The sequence below is a fragment of the Macaca fascicularis genome, chromosome 2 (assembly GCF_037993035.2).
Source record: "Macaca fascicularis isolate 582-1 chromosome 2, T2T-MFA8v1.1".
Lineage (NCBI taxonomy): Eukaryota > Metazoa > Chordata > Mammalia > Primates > Cercopithecidae > Macaca > Macaca fascicularis.
Genome location: NC_088376.1, coordinates 90,960,964 through 90,980,869, shown reverse-complemented (window position 1 = coordinate 90,980,869; position 19,906 = coordinate 90,960,964). Strand labels below are relative to the sequence as shown.

The 19,906-nt window shown below is 38.0% G+C and overlaps 2 protein-coding genes across 10 annotated transcripts in view; one reads left to right on the top strand and one right to left on the bottom strand.

The window, feature by feature from the left end:
• Positions 1-19,906, top strand: part of KCNMB3 (potassium calcium-activated channel subfamily M regulatory beta subunit 3) — a 37,338-nt gene that overhangs the window by 12,990 nt on the left and 4,442 nt on the right. For 3 of the 8 annotated variants that reach the window (XM_005546428.5, XM_074031427.1, XM_015445548.4), the window contains exons 2-4: positions 2,161-2,352; positions 8,061-8,259; positions 9,475-11,837. In XM_005546428.5, the coding sequence (XP_005546485.3) occupies positions 2,161-2,352; positions 8,061-8,259; positions 9,475-9,873 (790 nt within the window). In that variant the 3' untranslated portion in view covers positions 9,874-11,837. Of the gene's footprint in view, positions 1-1,750; positions 2,060-2,160; positions 2,353-8,060; positions 8,260-9,474; positions 11,838-12,668; positions 12,738-19,906 lie in introns of those variants that run through there. The other 5 variants (XM_074031428.1, XM_074031429.1, XM_005546427.5 and 2 more) reach the window with 4 other exon arrangements.
• PIK3CA (phosphatidylinositol-4,5-bisphosphate 3-kinase catalytic subunit alpha) overlaps positions 12,645-19,906 on the bottom strand; it is a 91,656-nt gene continuing 84,394 nt past the window's right edge. The window contains exon 21 of one of the 2 annotated variants that reach the window (XM_005546432.4): positions 12,645-18,654. In XM_005546432.4, coding sequence (XP_005546489.1) covers positions 18,384-18,654 — 271 coding nt within the window. In that variant the 3' untranslated portion in view covers positions 12,645-18,383. The remainder of the gene's footprint in view (positions 18,655-19,906) is intronic. The other variant, XM_065540212.2, reaches the window with a different exon arrangement.

Below are 19,906 nucleotides of genomic sequence, written 5' to 3'. Positions count from 1 at the left end.
AATCAATCTGTCATATTTATTGATAAACTAGAAAATGTGGCCAGGTGCAGTGGCTCACGCCTGTAATCCCAACAGTTTGGGAGGCCAAGATGGGTGGATCACGAGGTCAGGAGATCGAGACCATCCTGGCTAACAGTTTAAACCCGTCTCTACTGAAAATACAAAAAATAGCTCCACATGGTGGCGCGTGCCTGCAATCCCAGCTGCTTGGGAGGCCAAGGCAGGAGAATCGCTGGCACCCGGGAGACGGAGGTTGCAGTGAACTGAGATCACACCACTGCACTCCAGCCTGGAGGACAGAGCGAGACTCCATCTCAAAAAAAAAGTGCAGGTTCAAATTTCATTAAATTTTTTTTCCATGCCCCTTCTCTGCTGGTAGGATGATAGAGGATGAGTAAAATATCAAAGACAACTAAAATTTCCTAAACTAGATCCTCGGCTCCTAAAGAAGTATTAACCATGGAGTGCCGCCATCTTCTGAGGTTGGTGCTTCCCTGTATAGGCTCTTGGAACATTCTGGACTGTCTGACATTCCTCTTACTTGCTTTAGAACCGAAAGATGCTGTTGGGGGAAAAGGGAGCTAGGGAGAGGGAAGGGGAAAGATGTGGGATAGGCATAAACTGTGCTTTTGGGGAAAAAAAACCCAGTAATTTCCTTGATGGAGTTTGTGCTTGGCTTTAAAATGTAGAAAGCTTTTAGGAAGCTTGATAGAGCCTGTGCTTCTACCATTAGTGCTGCATTTGTTTGACTTAAGATTTCATTAACCTTCTTAAAATAGAGATACTTCTGGAACTCAAGTGGCTACTGAGCAGGGAATGGCAAATCAGTGACACTATAGGAAGTGGAGGGATTGTGGCAAACTAGAGAACACACCTTCCACAGGGGCAGCCACTGCTCGGCTGGGCCCGCTGTTCATCTGCAGGGACGTGCATCTTGAGATTATTTCCGAAGTCAGGACTCAGCATTTTTATGAGAAATGTCATGATTTTTAAGGTCTTAACAAGTTATCCCACATTAAAAAATAATAATAAGCCGGGCTGGGCGCAGTGGCTCCTGCCTGTAATCCCAACACTTTGGGAGGCTGAGGTGGGTGGATCATGAGGTCAGGCGTTGGAGGCCATTATGGCCAACATGGTGAAACCCTGTCTCTACTTAACACACAACAATTAGCTGGGCGTGGTGGCGGGAGCCTGTAATCCCAGCTCCTTGGGAGGCCGAGGCAGGAGGATTTCTTGAACCTGGGAGGTGGAGGAGGTTGCCGTGAGCAGAGATCGTGCCCAGCCTGGGCAACAGTGCGAGGCTCCATCTCAAACACACACACACACACACACACACACACACACACACACAAAAAAAAAAAAAAAACAAAAAAACAAAAAAACGACAGAGAAGGCCAAACAAAGCACATCTGTGGACCGGATGCCTCCATGCCCACCGGTTTGCGACCTTTGTGTTGGGCTCTTCTGTTCACCAGACACCCTGCCCTGCGAGAATGTATCTCATCCTCTGCTGGAGCGGGTTTGCAGGCACAGGGAGGAGAGGGAGAGAAGAAATGCAGGGACACTTATGCAGAACCGTGAGTGGCCAGAGAGGAGAAGGAGGGTGAGTGGAGCAAAGAAGCCATGACAACTTCATAATTCTGAGTGGACTGGGCAGTGGCCAGAAATCCTGGTGGTGGATATGCTGCCTTTCCAACAGGTGAATATGAAAGAACAAGTCAAGCCTTGTTCAGGATGCTGTTAATTCCAGATGTGAACTTTTTGAGTCATTCTTTCCATGTGGAATTCAAAGGAGAATGTAAAAAGAATTTCAGGAGGAAAGTGCAATATCCCTGAAAGGTAACAAAGTTCATAACACTTATTTACGTGCAACATTCTCTAGTCATTGATTAAATAGATCACTACAGACTTGCATGAGGCAACATTCCTTAGTCTTATTTGCCACAATATATTTAAAAATACTTGCTTACACATCACTTTAGCTTATTTAGATGGACTTGTCACCAAGCTCTGAACTGGGATTTCACTGTGTTGCATTCATGCTGCTGACGAGACACAGGTGGGCAGCAAATGAGATTATCCCTCCATTCCCCATGGATTGGAAATGTTGCCACTTGTTTATGAGCCCACTGCAGTATCTCCTTCTCCCTTTTCCCAAAGGACAGCCTTTCCTGCCTCAGGGAAGAAGAGAGAGACAGACTACAGTGATGGAGACCCACTGGATGTGCACAAGAGGCTGTCGTCCAGTGCTGGAGAGGACCGAGCCGTGCTGCTGGGGTTTGCCATGATGGGCTTCTCAGTCCTAATGTTCTTCTTGCTTGGAACAACCATTCTAAAGCCTTTTATGCTCAGGTAAGAAACAGAGGAAGGAAATCTAGAGTTTCCGATTCAGATAAGATCCAGGCACAACGGTAAAGGAGGAGAGGCTGGCTTTGGTTTCTCAATCTGTGACTCTCTGACGTGGTCTAGAAAAAGAAAAACGCAATTCCTCTTCCTCTCTCAGTGCTGGGGGCAGCTGGGTGTGGTGGAAGAGGTGGTGAGAAGGTCAAAGATATTCCCCTGCACTGCCTCCTCCGTTCTCATAATCTATATATACCTCCAAACATGTAATCCACAAATTATAGTTTATTCATTTAGGTCATAAATCCTCACCTTAAAATGTTAGTATTCCAGGAGAGAGTTAAACCTTGTATGCAAGCAAAATAAAAGTTTTTTGAGTCTGATTTTTTGAGTTTGACAGTGTCTACCTGGCACATAGTAGTTGCTCAATACATATTCGTTTCCTTTTAATTAGGTTCTTTATTCAGTGCATGTAGTGATACAGTTGACCCTTGAACAACATGGGTTTGAACTTCGAGAATTCACTTATAAATGAATTTTCTTCTGTGCGTGCCACCCCGAGACAGTAAGACCAATCCCTCCTCTTTCTCCTCCTCCTCAGCCTACTCAACATGAAGAGGATGATGATCCACTTCCATTTAGTGAACAGTAAACATGTTTTCTCTTCCTTATGATTTTCTTCTTCAACTTTTATTTTAAGTTCTGGGGAACATGTGCAGAATGTGCAGGTTTGTTATAAAGGTAAACGTGTGCCATGGTGGTTTGCAGCACATATCAACCCATCACCTGGGTATTAAGCCCAGCATGCGTTAGCTATTCTTCCTGATGCTCTCCCTCCCCCTGCCCACTGAAAGGCCCCAGTATGTGTAGCTCCCCGCTATGTGTCCATGTGTTCTTATCATTCAGTTCCCACTAAGTGAGAACATTCAGTGTTCGGTTCTCTGTTTCTGCATTAGTTTGCTGAGAATAATGGCTTCCAGCTTCATTTCATACATGTTCCCGCAAATGACATGATCTTGTTCTTCCTTATGATTTTCTTTTCTTTTCTTTTTTCTGAGACAGAGTCTTGCTCTGTTGCCCGGCTGGAGTGCAGTGGCACGATCTTGGCTCACTGCAACTTCCGCCTCCTGAGTTCAAGCAATTCTCCTGCCTCAGCCTCCTGAGTAGCTGGGACTGCAGGCACCTGCCACCACACCCACTAATTTTTGTATTTTTAGTAGAGATGGGGTTTCATCATGTTGGCCAGGCTGGTCTTGAACTCCTGACCTTGTGATCTGCCTGCCTCGGCCTCCCAAAGTGCCGGGATTACAGGCGTGAGCCACCATGCCTGGCCATGATTTTCTTAATAACATTTTCTTTTCTCTAGCTTATTTATTTATTTATTTTTTAGAGAAGGGGTCTTGCTGTGTCACGCTGGAGTGCAGTGGTATGATCATAGCTCATTGCAGTCTTGAACTCCTGGGCTCAATCAATCTTCCCATCTTAGCTTCCTGAGTCAGTGGGATTACAAGGTATGAGCTACTGTGCCTGACTATTCTAGCTTATTTTATTGTAAGAATTCAGTATATAACACATATAAACACAACATATGTCTTAATCAACTATTTATTGGTAAAGCTTCCAGTCAACAGTAGGCTATTAGTAGTTAAGGTTTTTTTTTTTTTTTTTTTTTTTTTAATGCACGGTCTCACTCTGTCACCCAGGCTGAAGTACAGTGGTGCAATCATGGCTCACTGCAGCCTAGACCTCCTGGGCTCAGGCGATCCTCCTGCCTCAGCCTCCCAAGTAGCTGGGACCACAGGTGTGTGCCACCACACTTGGCTAATTTTTAAAGTATTTGTAGAGATGGGGTCCCCCTATGTTGCCCAGGCTGGTCGTGACCTCCTAGGCTCAAGTCATCCTTCCACCTTTGCCTCCCAACGTGCTGGAATTATAGGCATGAGCCACTATGCCTGACCAGTAGTTAAGTTTTTGAGGAATCAAAAGTTACATGCAGATTTTCGACTGCAGGGTTGGGGGTGTGATGTTGGCATCCCTAAACTCTGAATTGTTCAAGGGTCAACTTTAGTTGCTACTTATTAAGTATATGCTGTATGCTCAGTACATACTATATTTTATCCTACTTAAACCTACAGCAGCCCATGATAGAAGTGCTGAGGCTCAGAAAGGCCAAGTAACTTGCCCAAGTTCACATAGCCAGTAAATAATATGCCTGTCATTCTGACATAAGACTTGCTTCTTAATACCTAAATGAAGTTTGCTGAAATAAGGGGAATAGGAGTTCTGATTAGGGAAGGGGAGGAGCTATTTAATTTTGTAGGATGGCCCATACAACATATGGTACTTTGGGGCCAGGTCAGTTCAGGGTAAAAGGAAGGCAAGGGGTGCTTTTTGGACAGTGCTTTATTTTTGAACAGCCCCCACTTTTGTTTTTGACAGCCAAAGAGCAACAGAAGGCCCAGGGGGAGTAGAAGAGGAAGGCCTAGGAGTTCAGTGAGGGAAAGGGGTCATAAAAAGGAAGAGAGTGGTCTACTTCTGTTATTTATGATTCATCTCCTGCCATTCCTAGGTTACCATTGTTAGGGGAAAGATATAGAGGTCACCATTTACTACAGCATACAGTGCCACTATTGGAAGAATTCCAGAAGAACCTTCTCTCTGGTATTAGCACTAGGAGAAGTTGTGCTGCTCCTGATCAACCAGCTTACTTTCATTTAATGGACACCAGGAATCTTGTATCTGGTTGTATTTCCTTCATTGCTTTGGCTGCTAGGAAGCCCAGAGGCAAATTTGTAGCTCAGTTCTCATAACTACAAGGGATCTTATGGTCTGCAGGTTACATGTTTGTACCTCACTTTTTTTTAAACTTTTTTTTTTTTTGAGATGGGATCTCACTATGTTGTCCAGGCTAGTCTCAAACTCCTAGGCTCAAGCAATTCTCCTGTCTTGGCTGTACCTCACTTCTGACTTCATTCTGTCTTTTTTTCCTCTTTTTCATTTACTCCTTTTCCCCTCATCCTTTTTATATATATATATCTGCATTACATGTCTATACAATGTGATTGAATGTTTGAATGTATGGGAATGTTGAGTAAATGTGCATGTGTGTGCACAGGCAGATCAGATTATCTTTAAAAATGTGACATATTTGGGAGATGGCTTGAGGGTACCTTCTGCAAGCTGGTACCAAACTGTTGCTCATAATTAAGTTTCACTTTTCTAAGCATTCCTGGAAATTATTTGGTTAAATTAAGTGAGTGCCTAAGAGTGGTGAGTTCTAATCTCTCTCAACTTACGTCTTGTGCCATCTCAGAGAGTAGGTTTGTTCCATAAAGGGTGGTATTAAGTTAAAAAGGCCTGGGTAGCTCATACCTATCCTACTCCCTCAGCCTCTCATCTCTCAGTCAAATGATGAATTTTGTCACAGCTGTAGCCAAATACACACCCGATGCTATTGAAGGAACATGCTCATTTTTGAGCCCTGAATACATCCCTGGTTCCACCTGAAAGGCTCTGACTGGGGCCTTGTGCAAGGACAGCATGTCCTACTCTATTTTGGAGCTTTCTAAAATCTTCAAGGAAAATTCAAATCATACTCAGTTCAGTACTTGGTCAAGATTTAGAGAGCTCAAGTTCTAACAGATAAAAAGGTAACTCTAAATTATTATTTCAAGATGCCTAGTTAAAATAAGTATATAAATTAATTTAGTGAAAAAGCAGACCAGTGCTAAATCTATGAAAGAATCTTATTTTCCATTTTTGTATTTTCACTTGCCCAATATTTTTTCTTAGGCCACATCTAGTGGTTTTTATACCCTGGACCTTGAGGTTATGTTAAACTGCATGGCGTGTCTCAAGTTTGTTGTATTAATAAGGGAGAATGATTATTTTGGTCAAAGAGATTAATGAGAGTGCATTATGAACCTAGCTAAATATTGCCTTTAAAACATTCTTACTTTTTTTTTTTTTTTGAGGGGGGGTAGGACAGAGTCTGGCTCTGTTGCCCAGGCTGGAGTGCAGTGGCACAATCTTGGCTCACTGCAACCTCTGCCTCCCGGGTTTAAGCAATTCTCCTGCCTCAGCCTCCCGAGTATCTGGGATTACAGGTGCCCGCCACCACACCCAGCTAATTTTTGTATTTTCAGTGAAGATGTGGTTTTGCCATGTTGGCCAGGCTAGTCTCAAACTCCTGGCCTCAAGTGATCCGCCCACCTCGGCCTCCCAAAGTGCTGGGATTATAGGCATGAGCCACTGTGCCTGGCCCTGCTTTTCAAACATTCTGACTTTAGAGCTTGCTAATCTGACTTATTATGTTTAAGGAAGCAGTAAGTAAACACAGGGGTCCCCCTACATGTGAGTGTGAGGGTATATAAAGAGCCGGTCCCATACATTAAATCAAAACATTTCCTCTTCCCCTCGTTTACTTTGTCTTGGACTTGTTTTCAAATTATTTCATACATATACACATGTCCTTTCTTTTCAACATCACCACAAGATCTTCATGGCAGGAATTTTGTTTGTAATTTCTCATAGCACCTAGGATGTTTTGCATATGTAGTACGTGTGGAAATTCTCAATAAATTTTTTCCAAGTAGAATTTAATTCAGGCCAGGAGTGGTGGCTCATGCCTGTAATCCCAGCACTTTGGGAGGCCAAGGCGAAAGGATCACGAGGTCGGGGATTCAAGACCAGCCTGGCCAATGTGGTGAAACCCCATCTCTACTAAAAATACAAAAAATTAGCTGGGCATGATGGTGCACACCTGTAATCCCAGCTACTCAGGAGGCTGAGGCAGGAGAATCACTTGAAACCAGAAGGTGGAGGTTGCAGTGAGCCGAGATCGTGCCATTCCAGCCTGGGCAACAAGAGCGAAACTCCGTCCCCACCTCCAAAAAAAAAATATAATTCAGTACAGCACTTACTGAACATCTACTCAGTGAGAGGCATTCTGTTTCATGCTTTGAGGAACACACAGATGAACTGGACGTAGCTCCTGACCTCAAGGAACTTAACTGATAGCAAAAATATTGTAAGTATTCTACGAGAGATTCCACGTATGATTTGCACTTGCCTCTTTGGAAGTAGTGGGTATGTGGAATTGTACCTTGTTGCTAGCAATTGTATAGGCTATGTTGACCAACGGCCCCGTAGTTGGACTCCTTCCAAAGGCACATTTTCATCAGGACAAGCCAGTGCATCTTGAGATGATGAAGCATGAGAGATGATGAGATTCCTGAGTGAGTGTGAATCTTGGTGGTTACAGTATTATGGTAATGCTAACACTGTTTACACTGTGCTTCTCCAAATACCTGCATCTTAAATACTATTGAATATAAAGATTCCTGGGCCTCAAGTCAGACCTACCAAACCAGAATCTCTGGAATGAAGCGCTGGAATCCACAGTTTAACAAATTCTTCATTCTAACAAACTCACAGGTGATTCTGAAGTTTGAAAACCATTGTTACAGTGAGAAATATGCCAGTAGGATCATCAGAAGTGAGGTGGAACTTGGGACTTCGCGGCTCTTTACCCCAACTCTTTGTCTTCTGTGCTCCCTGATTATTAGGTGCCTGCTGTAAGGATCCTGTGCCACCTCAAAATACACAAATGCCTTGTTCACAGATGCCTTGGGCATTGTATACATAAGCTCATAACCACACTGAAATGTAGAACGAAATTTTCTAGTAAGTGAAGAACATTTATTTTTTTCAAATTGAAGTGCTCAGAGAGAAGAATCGACCTGCACTGCCATCCACACAGATATCATGGACCACTGGCTGGACTGTACCTTCACCTGTGGTGTGCACTGCCGCGGTCAGGGGAAGTACCCGTGTCTTCAGGTGTTGGTGAACCTCACCCATTCAGGTCAGAAAGCTCTCCTACATTATAATGAAGAGGCTGTCCAGATAAATCCCAAGGTATTGTAAAGTTTAAAGAGTTCTTATGACAGCAACCCTTCCCTGCCAGACTGCCCCTAGCAGGGTACATAAATAACCCAGGGCTGTCTTTAGGGATAGATCTGTTTTTTTTTTTTAGTAAATATTTTTATAGTGATCAAATCAGGATAAATGAAGCTTTCTTCTTGGTGGAGAAATGGGGTATATAGAAAGGAGATAAATTATTCCAATTTCACAATTTGGTGTCTGGAATTTATACGCTAAGCCAATGAGTAGTCATTTGTGGGGAGTGTTTCTTTTGGAGATTCCACTCCCCATCATATCAAAATGCTACAATGTACTCACAGTCTCCCTTGAATCAAGCGAGTAATTTTTCTTATCAAATAAATGTAAAGATTATCATTTTTAATAAATTACATAATGGGTTCTTATGATTTAACAAATTATAGAAATGATCCCTGAAAGTATAGTCTTTCATATGATTTAAAATTTGTATTTATACCTAACTATAAAAAGTTGAGTTGTGTTAGATTAGTTGACGTGTTACACTTTATTGTCTTTAAGCATCAATTTCAATCTGATGACTTTTGTTTTCTGTTTTGGATGCAATGATTTTTAACATTTCAAACATTTTGTAGGCCTTTAGCACAGTACCTCAAGTACCTAATGGATATGGTAATAAACCTCAAGCTTTTTTGAAAAAAGTCACCAGCTGACAGAGGTCCCTTCTCCACTGGTTCTGTCTCTCAGAAACCAAAGTCCAGGTGGGGCTCCCTCTCTGTGAGTCTAGAGCAAAAGCCTCCATGTGCTTTTCTTCAGGGTAATATTTTGCTACAGGAGATCAAGACAGAGACAACAGAGACATTACTAGGCGTTGAAAGTTCATAGGCTCAATACATTTTTGTTCAGTGGACAAATGGATTCATACTGTCCAAGAGACCAAGAACCTGCATGTGGGGAGGAGTCATATTCCTTATGAAGTTGGTCACTGACTCTCCTGCAATGTCATATAAACTAAGAATTCCCTTCCACATCCTTGCTTAATGACTGGAAATGGCCATTTCACTGTGGCCCTCCAATCAACCTTTTCCCATGAGCTATGTAATATTTTACCACCTTCTAAGATTGAAACTGCCCACTAATAACTTCAACCTGAAGCTATTTCATAATAAAAACTGTTAAGTATTTGGTATTGGTGACAGTGCCTTTATCTTTTTCCCTCCTCCATATTCCTAGTGCTTTTACACACCTAAGTGCCACCAAGATAGAAATGATTTGCTCAACAGTGCTCTGGACATAAAGGAATTCTTCGATCACAAAAGTGGAACCCCCTTTTCATGCTTCTACAGTCCAGACAGCCAATCTGAAGATGTCATTCTTATAAAAAAGTATGACCAAATGGCTATCTTCCACTGTTTATTTTGGCCTTCACTGACTCTGCTAGGTGGTGCCCTGATTGTTGGCATGGTGAGATTAACACAACATCTGTCCTTACTGTGTGAAAAATATAGCACTGTAGTCAGAGATGAGGTAGGTGGAAAATTACCGTATATAGAACAGCATCAGTTCAAACCGTGGAGTATGAGGAGGAGCAAAGGAAGGAGCAGAGAAATCTTTAGACTGTGGCCAAATTAAAGTGCTGGCCTTCAGATGTCTGTGATTTCTGCAACTGAGGACCTAATTATGCCCGTCTGCAAACTAACAATGTAAAAGGTAATAATTAAAGTTAAGTATCATATTTTCATGTGGGAAAAAAATTTAAAAGCCTCATTTTGTATTCTATTTATTTCTATAAATACATACAAATTCACTATCTTTTCTAATCCCAATCTCTTTCCAAGTGAGCTAAGGAAGCACTTTTTTTTTCCTGTGTAGCAAAATGAGTTCAAGATATTCTTTACCTAATTTCAGCTCTAGCTAGAACCAGTCAATATGGAAATAAACAATGACGGTATCTAACCTACCGAACACTGAACCATCAGCCTAACTATGCAATATAGTCACACTAAAATATTTTTCATAAAAAAGTTCTTAACAGTTTGTTCACTATACGAAGATAAAAATCTGGTAGAAAACTTAAGAAAACGTGGACCTAACATATTAATTATAGTTTTTTTCTTTTCTTTTTCCTTTTTGAGATGGAATTTTGCTCTTGTTGCCCAGCCTGGAGTGCAGTGATGTGATCTGGGTTCACTGCGACCTCTGCCTCCTGGGTTCCAGCAGTTCTCCTGCTTCAGCCTCCCAAGTAGCTGGGATTACAGGCGTGTGCCACCCGCCCAGCTAATTTTTGTATTTTTAGCATAGACAGGGTTTCACTATGTTGGTCAGGCTGGTCTTGCCTGACCTCAGGTGATTTGCCCGCCTCAGCCTCCCAAAGTGCTGGGATTACAGGCATGAGCCACTGCACCCAGCCTTGGTTTGTTCTTTACCAGTCTACACAGCAGAGGAAAGCTGCTGCCTAGAAAATTCACTGAGTTTAGAGTTACTAGTATTTAACCTTGGCATGTACCATGTAATTTTTCTTTCAGTAACATTTTTCTAGTTAATTATGCTTTTCATAAGCTCATTTCACTCTGTGTACTTTCTGGTGGGAAAAATGGGCCAGAAATATGAAGAAGCTATACTGGATTTCAACATTCATCTCAGATGATCCACATCGTATTAGGTTGGTGCAAAAGTAATTCCAGTTTTTGCCGTTACTTTTAATGGAGAAAAACTGCAATTACTTTTGCATCAACCTAATAGCAAAGTCCCACAAGTTTAGTCAACAATTGTCTGTACTTTAATTGATGAATCAACCATGGTTATTAAGTGATGTCATAAGGCTCTCAACAAATGCTTTCCAGATTGGTTATGCCGAATCTATGAGTGGAAAAGAGAGTTTGGTCTGATTTTCCAAAGTGCCTCCAAGTATCTTTAAAATTTTATTATACTAAAAAATCTTCAATTATGGACAGTAGAATGAGACATTTGAAGCTACTTTTATATGTAGATGTAATAAAAAAACTGATTCTAAGTCAGTTTAATGCCTTTTAGCAATTTCAAGACACACATTACTAATTCAGCTGAATAGAGCAATATTGACTTGATTAGTAATGAATAATCTTGGTGTTTTCCTCTTTCAAGTGTGCAGTGGTGGAAAGAACATGTGTCTCAGATTAGGATTTATTTGACTTTGTAGGCCATAATTACAACTTTGGGCAAATCAGCTAACCGGTCTAAACCTCTCTTTTCTCATCTATAAAATGGGGATAACCTGTTCTTTCACGCAGTTATTTTATAGAAGCAGCAAAGTAGGGCATGTGAAACACTTTAGCATAGCTTCTAGCATCTAGTAGGGGCACTCAAAATGTTAGATAATTTATTTAAAAATCTGCTGGGTTGTAACATTCAGTGAGCCTTGGTACTTTTCATTGGACAGCTGGTATAGAGGCTAGGGATAGGGAACTGCAGTTCATTTTCCCTGCCCCTCACCCCAGTTCTCTTGGCTAACTGTGATATGCATTTAAGGCCCAGAACCTGCTGTTTAAAAGGTTGTGGTAAACTATTTTGTATACCAAAGACTTCTCTGTAATAAAATATATACGTACACATGAACATTTTATATGCATGCACATTTTAAATCATTCTGCAAATTGAGAGTCTATACTTTTCTTAAGGGCACATCCCTATTCCATTTCTTTGTAAATTTGACTTCTACCTAACAATATGCAATTATTGGGATTTTTTTTTCCCTAAAAATTCAAAACTGCTAATTTAAAATGTAAAGTGTGTGTTTCAATTACCAGTTTTCTATTTAGATAGGAGCTACCTGATTCATTCCAGCAAAGAGAGGTATTATCCCTGGAGAACAAAGTCAATTCAAAATTATTTAAACCATTTGGCAAATAAATACAATTTAAGTAATTATTTGCTTAATTGCTTTACTAAGTTGTTAATGCCTATGTGCCTTAGTGGTCAAAGCCCACACTTAACTTTTGCAATGTTTATGAGAACTGAAAGCAAAACCAGTTTGCTTCTGGCCTAACTTCATTTCTAGGTTCTGATCTTCAAAGGACTTGGAAAAAGTCCACTTACCTATTACATATACATACATACATTCATACATATATGTATATACATATATTTCTTAAAAGCATATAATTCTTTATGCTTAAAGGAAGTAAATATTTAAACATACATTTCTTTAATATTCATCACTTTACTGGGGCAGAAAAATTGGCTTTTAAGGTATAATAGTTTCAGATTTTCAATCAAGTATTCTTAGTCATTACTGAAAAGAACTCAAATTCAGCTAAATTTTGATTATTAGCAGCACTGGCTTTTCAAAAGGAATGGCAAAAGAATTATCACAGTTTTTTGCTTATATAGTACACTAAGGATTGTTTGGACACAAGTCAAAGTAATTTTTCTTTTTTTTTAATAAACAGCGTGATGTTACAGACTGCAGAGTTAAAGAAAAGCAGACATTGACAGTTTCTGATGAGCACAAACAGTAAGTGCAGTCACAGGCCACACTTCTTGCTAGGAACAGCAAGACTGGGAAGAGGTCTTAAATTTAGTGGTACTGTTATTATTCTATATTCTCAATATAATAACACATGCATCTTGCTGTGTCAAATGCTTTTTGGGCCATCATTAAAAGGACATTAAAAACGTTTTTCTTCTAATGAATGCAGTATACCACAGGACTTCAATTCATTGAATGACAAAATATAGAGAAATAAACTTGCTACAATTAATGGGGCCAAAAGGGTGGTTCGAATTTCTTCCAGGTGAACATTTGACATGTTAGTAGTCTTCTTTTGGTAGTGCCACATTCCCCAAAGTATTAAAGTGTTATGCTCCAAAAGGGTATATTCTTTTAGATTTTATTCAACCCAATTAGGTCTGAAGACTGAATCACACTGAAACCATCAACTTCATTTGAAACTTGGGTTCCATAGCCAAAAACACTTTTGAAATCAGATGAAGGCCAAGTTCTCCAACCACTCTTAGGAACATAAATTACATCGAACAAGGGACTTTTAAAAGTGAAATAAAAACAAAATTAAATAAAAATGAAATAAATAGATAACGATTTTGGAAATTCATACTAGAATTAAGTTTAGTCTAATTATATTTTAATATGAAACAATGAAAGTTTGCTGCCTCCTTGCTAACCTAGAAAAACTGACAAAAATAAGAAAACCTAAAAGTATACACGGTTCTTGGCATAACCACAAAATTACTGTAGTGACAGATTAAATAGGTTGCAGATAATTCATAGACTTTAACTGGCTAACAAAATATATTTTGAAACCTTTTCTGTACTTACCTACATGAGTGTAGTATACTGTTGGTAGAAAAATCATTTATCTAACTACTATATATGCACAAGGGACTAATTTTTTTTCTCCACTAAAACTCTTATATGTAGTTGTGTAAAAATTAAGTCAGAAAATTTCCTCATGGCTCACACCTGTCACTTTATGCTAACTAGCAAGGCTGGAATATTAACATACCTAAAATCAAGCAAAATAAATGGCGCTGCACTAATAAAAAGGAGGTGCAAAACCGTAAGTGGAATACATGAATGAAGTAAGTTTATTTAAAGACTAACATCCCAACTTGGGAAACTCCTAATAAATTCTAAACTCTTCAGAATTATAGAACCTTGATATTTCTTTACACCTTTTATAAAAGATGCCTTTTGACTAGGGCTAAGCAAGCAGTGTGTATACAGACAGAATTGTGTGCAAGTATACACACACCAAATGCACTAATAATGAAGAAAAGAGAACAAAATGAATTTCAAACGCCGAATTCGGGAACCTCCTCGAACTATTGCTTTTTTCAAATGGCTGGACCAACGATTAAACTTCAGCCAAGTTTTTTTCTTAAGGTCTTCCATATCATTAAAAACAACGCATGCCAACTCTCACTTTATAAATCTAAAATTCAGTTTTAGATTTATAAAGCACAATTTCTGCACAATTTCTGAGCCTCAAGTATTGAATTGTGACTCATCTATTTTTCCCCCATTTTCCTTCTGAGGTAGAGTTACCAATCCAATTTTATCACGACCATAGATATTTTGAGCTAAACCCCATAATCTTTTCATAGAGTAAAAATAATTTTTATGAAAAAAGAAAACAGGCTTCCCAGGCCATGGCACATAGATATATTTACAATTTTTAATGTAATAATTAAAAATGGTATTGAGTTTGTATTTTAAAAAACAGCCCAGCTGTATTATTCTGTCACCAAGAATTATTAATTGAGGATGCTGTCAATGCTGAATTTTATAGTTCAGCTTCACAATCCCATCCATGATGAAGAGTTAATTCTCTTACGGTATACAATATACTCTCACAACTTTCAGCCTTCTCTTAGACATGCCCCAAATGAGCAGGATGGATATAAAGAATGTAATTCATTCAAACAGCTCCTCCCTGTTCTGCCCCCTCCCCTCACATTCCCCTCTTCTCAAAAACATCTGAAGTATGAAAGTTGTCTTTAAATAGTAAAGCACCACAATCTATTAACACCACATATTATCTTTAAACTTAAATATTTTAGTGATGTCTTGGACATCAAAATAATTTCTTAAGGTGGACTCTGAGTATGTGGGTCCAGCCCAGGTCTGCAGTTTGTGCAGACATAGAAAAAAGAGGAACTTTAAATATTCAGAAAAAGTTAACAGGCTAGCTTTAAAATACTGCTGGAAATTAAATTTCTTCAGAGTTGGCAAGCATGGGCTATTGATCAAAATATGAATTAAGCGGATTTACATCAAGAAAAAAATAAATCCATGTTATGTGCTGTGAAATTTCCATGATGCCTTTCAAATAGGCTGCTCACAATTTTTTTTTATAATTCCAAATCACTCGATTTTTGATGGAAAAAAGAATACAGATGGACTGTGTTTTACCTATGTGAAAATCACCAATCCATTTAAAATAAAATCCAAGAGGGCATATACAGTCTAATCAAGTCATCATTTTCCTGGTTAATAAGAACTACACTTTACACAAAATACTTTATCAGCAGCTGTTTTCATCAAAAAAATCAATAGTTTCACAGTTGAAAAAGTTACACATTAAAATATTTTACAATTCATTATATATTCACCAGGTTCCCATTTTCTAATAGGCTTTTAATATAAAGCAGAATAGAAGGGAAAAATCTCAAAGTTGATTACTTTGACACTAAGTTTTACATAGGACACTAAGAACCACAAAAAGCTTAGGTTCTGTTGTAAAATAGCAACCAAATTCCATTCTTCTTTTAAAAATCCAATTAGAAACATCTTTTTTAAAAAAACAAATTCCACAATAAGAGTAACAGATTTCAAATTAACAGTAGTCTAAAAATCTTCAAAATAAATGGTTTTGTATAGCTGAGAATATGGTAGAAAGTGAAAGCATAATTTTCGAACAGTCATTTCTTACTATAGTGTGTTTAAAATTATTTTTATTATTTTCTTTAGACTTTTTCTCAAAACAATTATTCAAGGAAATATTTCTTAAGTGGCCCAATAAAACTGCAGAGCCAACAGTCAGTTACACCATATTCAAGGACAAGGATAGTCAGCTATAGATAGGAACTGTCTAAACCGTGGGAACTGATCTCTGATACTGAAGTACCCAGAATTGGCTACATTATCGCTGACTTGAAACAGATCTTAGTCACCCATGTAGCATTTAATTCAATGTTTGGTTCTTTGCCTCATTTCTTTCTTAGGTCACAATCTATAGTCTTTATAGAATTTGTCTACATTTCTTCTAATATAATTTGGTTGTAATAACTTTTGAAAATAAATATAAATGATGAAATCGGCCATATGGTTTGTGCGTGTTAATAGTGGAGAGGTTCTGGGAGAAGGAGGGGAGACAAGTATCTGGACTGATGTGATAAAAATGTAAAAAATGGTATAAATTTTGTGCAAGGAGGCTCAAGGCATTTTTGGCACTCGGGTAAAACACAGTTCTCTGTTAAATCTTCAGTTTCTACCATCAAAGTTTCAGATTTGTACCATTTTACTGAGTTTTCCTATAATTTAACCCTGATATTGAAAAGGCTGGGATGTTAGTATCAACTGCCTATATCTAAACAACACAAAATGTTAGTAAGTTTTAATAAGTTATGAAATCTTCTATAACTGCAAAATAATCTTTCTGGTTGCCTGCTTAAAACAGAGTTTAAATTCTGCTTAACTACTGCAAGACAGTTTGCAGAAGTAAGTTCCCTTAATCTTCAAATTTATTTTTCTTGTTGGCAATATTATATACATGCTTTAGTGAAATACCTAAATTTCCAATAATTATGCCCTTTAAGGGATCTAAAATAGCCAGATATTAAGAGTATTGGTATTAGAGTCCCTTGTTCACTACTCAAGACTTCAACTATAGGTAACAGATTTCATAAATGAATATTTTTAAAGTGATGTTGTTTTACTACAGTATACAATGTTCACTCTTTATAAAGTTGTTTTCCAATAATATGCCTAATATAAAAAACTGTCAATAATTATTGCACTTTTTTGATGTGGCACCTGAACATCTAAAGCTAATTTCCTAGGACATTAATCATTCATTTCAAATACAGAGTAAAATATCAGATTCTAGAATGATGACTAGCAGTAGCCTCTACATCTTGGGTTAATGTTTTTCAAAATGTTTAAGATATGTCCTGTGCTCAAATAGTATTTAATAAAGTTGGAGAGTTAACTCTGACTCTGACTACTTGGGAATGAGACATGATCTTAAAATGGTTTAATGTTCTACTTTGGAGATATGGATAAATAGTTTAAAAAGGTAAAAATTTCATGGTTTCTATTCCCCCATATTTTAAAGTATCATTCATGAGTATACTTCAGTAAAGGGGTTTAAGGAATCAGGAAGATAGTCTAAATTGTGTTAATTTTGGTAACTAATTTCATATGATTGAGACATTCTCAACTACAAAAGAGAATGGAAGACGGGGGATTCACATAAGAAATAAAAGGAAAGATGAAGTTTTATGTTTTCCTTAAGTAGTTATACACTGGGTATTGGCATAAATGGGATAGTGCCTGAGCCTCATCTACAGACCAAGAAGAAAGCTGACCATGCTGCTATGAACAATAAAAAATTTGGGGTGCAAAACAATGCATGACTATGGGACAGATCATGTAAATAAAGAATATATATTAATGATAGTTTCTATAATATAAATAGCCTTTAATAAAAAAAATAATCTTTTTAATAACATTAATACTTCTATTTTCTGGAAAACATGCATGAAAAATGTATTCAGTTCAACTGCAAAAGGAGAAAAAAATCAACTTAAGGTGAATACTGTACAATTCTGGAATAAGAACTATTCCTGTTCATTCTTTTTCTATGATTTTTTTTTTTTTTTTTTTTTTTAAACTCTGTGGGAGCCCAGAATTTCCCTGGGAAATAAAATCCTTTAAATACTGTCCAGAAAAAAAAAAAAAAATACCACCTTATAACAGGTCTCATTTGTGACTGCTTCCAAAACTGCAGATAAGACCTCAAATCATCAAAAGGTTTGATTTATTAAAAAGAAAAAGTCTCTGGTGAAATCTCAAGAGTCCCTTCCACCCCAAGCATTTTTCTTCATTAAACAAGGAGTCAAAAACCCACTCAAACTATAAATTGAACAGCAATGGAAAAATAAGAAATTTTCATTCTTTTCCAATCTTAATGTAATTTAACATAAACTCCAGTTTACTTACACCTAAAACAATAACAGCTTTTGTTGTGTCCACATTTCAAAACATAGAACATTTGCAAGACAAAAAAAAACATCATTTTTCCTTCTCCATCATTTCTATATATTTTGGGGATTTTTGTTTTGTTTTGTTTTTTAAAAAAAGATACAAACAATCTTCAAAGTTTACCTTTTTGGACTTAAGGCATAACATGAAATTGCGCATTATTCTAAAGCTTAATTGTGAAATGAACTAGTTTAAGTGCTATCAAACCCTGTTTGCGTTTACATTAAATTATATAGTATTTTATTTCTGTTCTTGCTGTAAATTCTAATGCTGTTCATGGATTGTGCAATTCCTATGCAATCGGTCTTTGCCTGCTGATAGTTATTAACAGTGCAGTGTGGAATCCAGAGAGTGAGCTTTCATTTTCTCAGTTATCTTTTCAGTTCAATGCATGCTGTTTAATTGTGTGGAAGATCCAATCCATTTTTGTTGTCCAGCCACCATGATGTGCATCATTCATTTGTTTCATGAAATATTCCAAAGCCTCTTGCTCAGTTTTATCTAAGGCTAGGGTCTTTCGAATGTATGCAATGTCATCAAAAGATTGTAGTTCTGGCATTCCAGAGCCAAGCATCATTGAGAAAAGATTTATGAAGAGATTGGCATGCTGTCGAATAGCTAGATAAGCCTTGTAACACATCTCCTGAAACCTATAAGTAATAAGAACAGTTTGATTAGTATGGAGCAAATGATGTTAATACCTTCAGGTCTTTGCTCAAATGTCACACAATTAGAGAGGCTTTCGTAGACAAAGCTATAAAAAATAGCATTCCTCTCTCACTTACCTTACCAACATCTTTTGATTCCCTTTACCCCACTAGAATATAAACTTCATGAGAATAAAGACTTTTTAAAAACTGCTTTATTACCAGCACCTACAACAATGCCTGGCATGTCAGCAGTTTAATAAGTATTAAATGTATGAATTGGTCCATACTAAATCCTTTTGTGCTTAAGCTAGAGTCAGGACCGAGTTATAGACAAAGCAGAATTTTATAGAAGGTTGTAAAAAGTACTTTAAAGTCTGATATAGTCTAATGAGATACCATAAGGTGAGTTATGAATAAACAAGGTGATTATGGTTGACGGACTTTCATCAAATTGTATGAGCAAAAAATGTCGTACTAAGCACTATACATTATTTATCAATATAGAGGTGGAGTCCAACTATTTAAAGCTCAGTAAATAAAAACATTTAATGTGTTATGAAGTTTAAGGGTTACTTTCTTTTTAGACCTTAATTAGCTCAACAAATTAAATTGTATTCCCTTTCCATCTTCCTTCACAGCATCACACAAATAAACACAAAAAAATAAAAACATTAAAATAGTTTGTCACTCAACAAAGTAGGCATAGAAGGGACTTACCTCAAAATAATAAAAGTCATATGACAAACCCACGGCCAATATCATACTGAATGTGGGGAAAAGCTGAAAGCACTCCCCCTGAGAACTAGAACAAGACAAGGAAGCCCACATTGGCATCCAAATTGGAAAAGAAGTCAAACTATCGCTGTTTACCAATGACATAATCATATACCTAGAAAACCCCAGAGTTCTCCAAAAGACTCCTAGATTTCAGCTGGGTGTGGTGGCTCACTCCTATAATCCCAGCACTTTGGGAGGCCGAGGCGGGAGGATCACCTGAGGTCAGGAGTTCAAGACCAACCTGGCCAACAAAGTGAAACCCCATCTCTACTAAAAAATACAAAAATTAGCTGAGCATGGTGGTGCACGCCTGCTACTTGGAAAGCTGAGGCAGGAGAATTGCTTAAACCCAGGAGATGGAGGTTGTAGTGAGCTGAGATTGCACCACTGCACTCTAGCCTGGGCGACAGAGCAAGACTCTTTGTCTCTCTCTCTCAAAAAAAAAAAAAAAAAAAGACTCCTAGATTTGATAAAT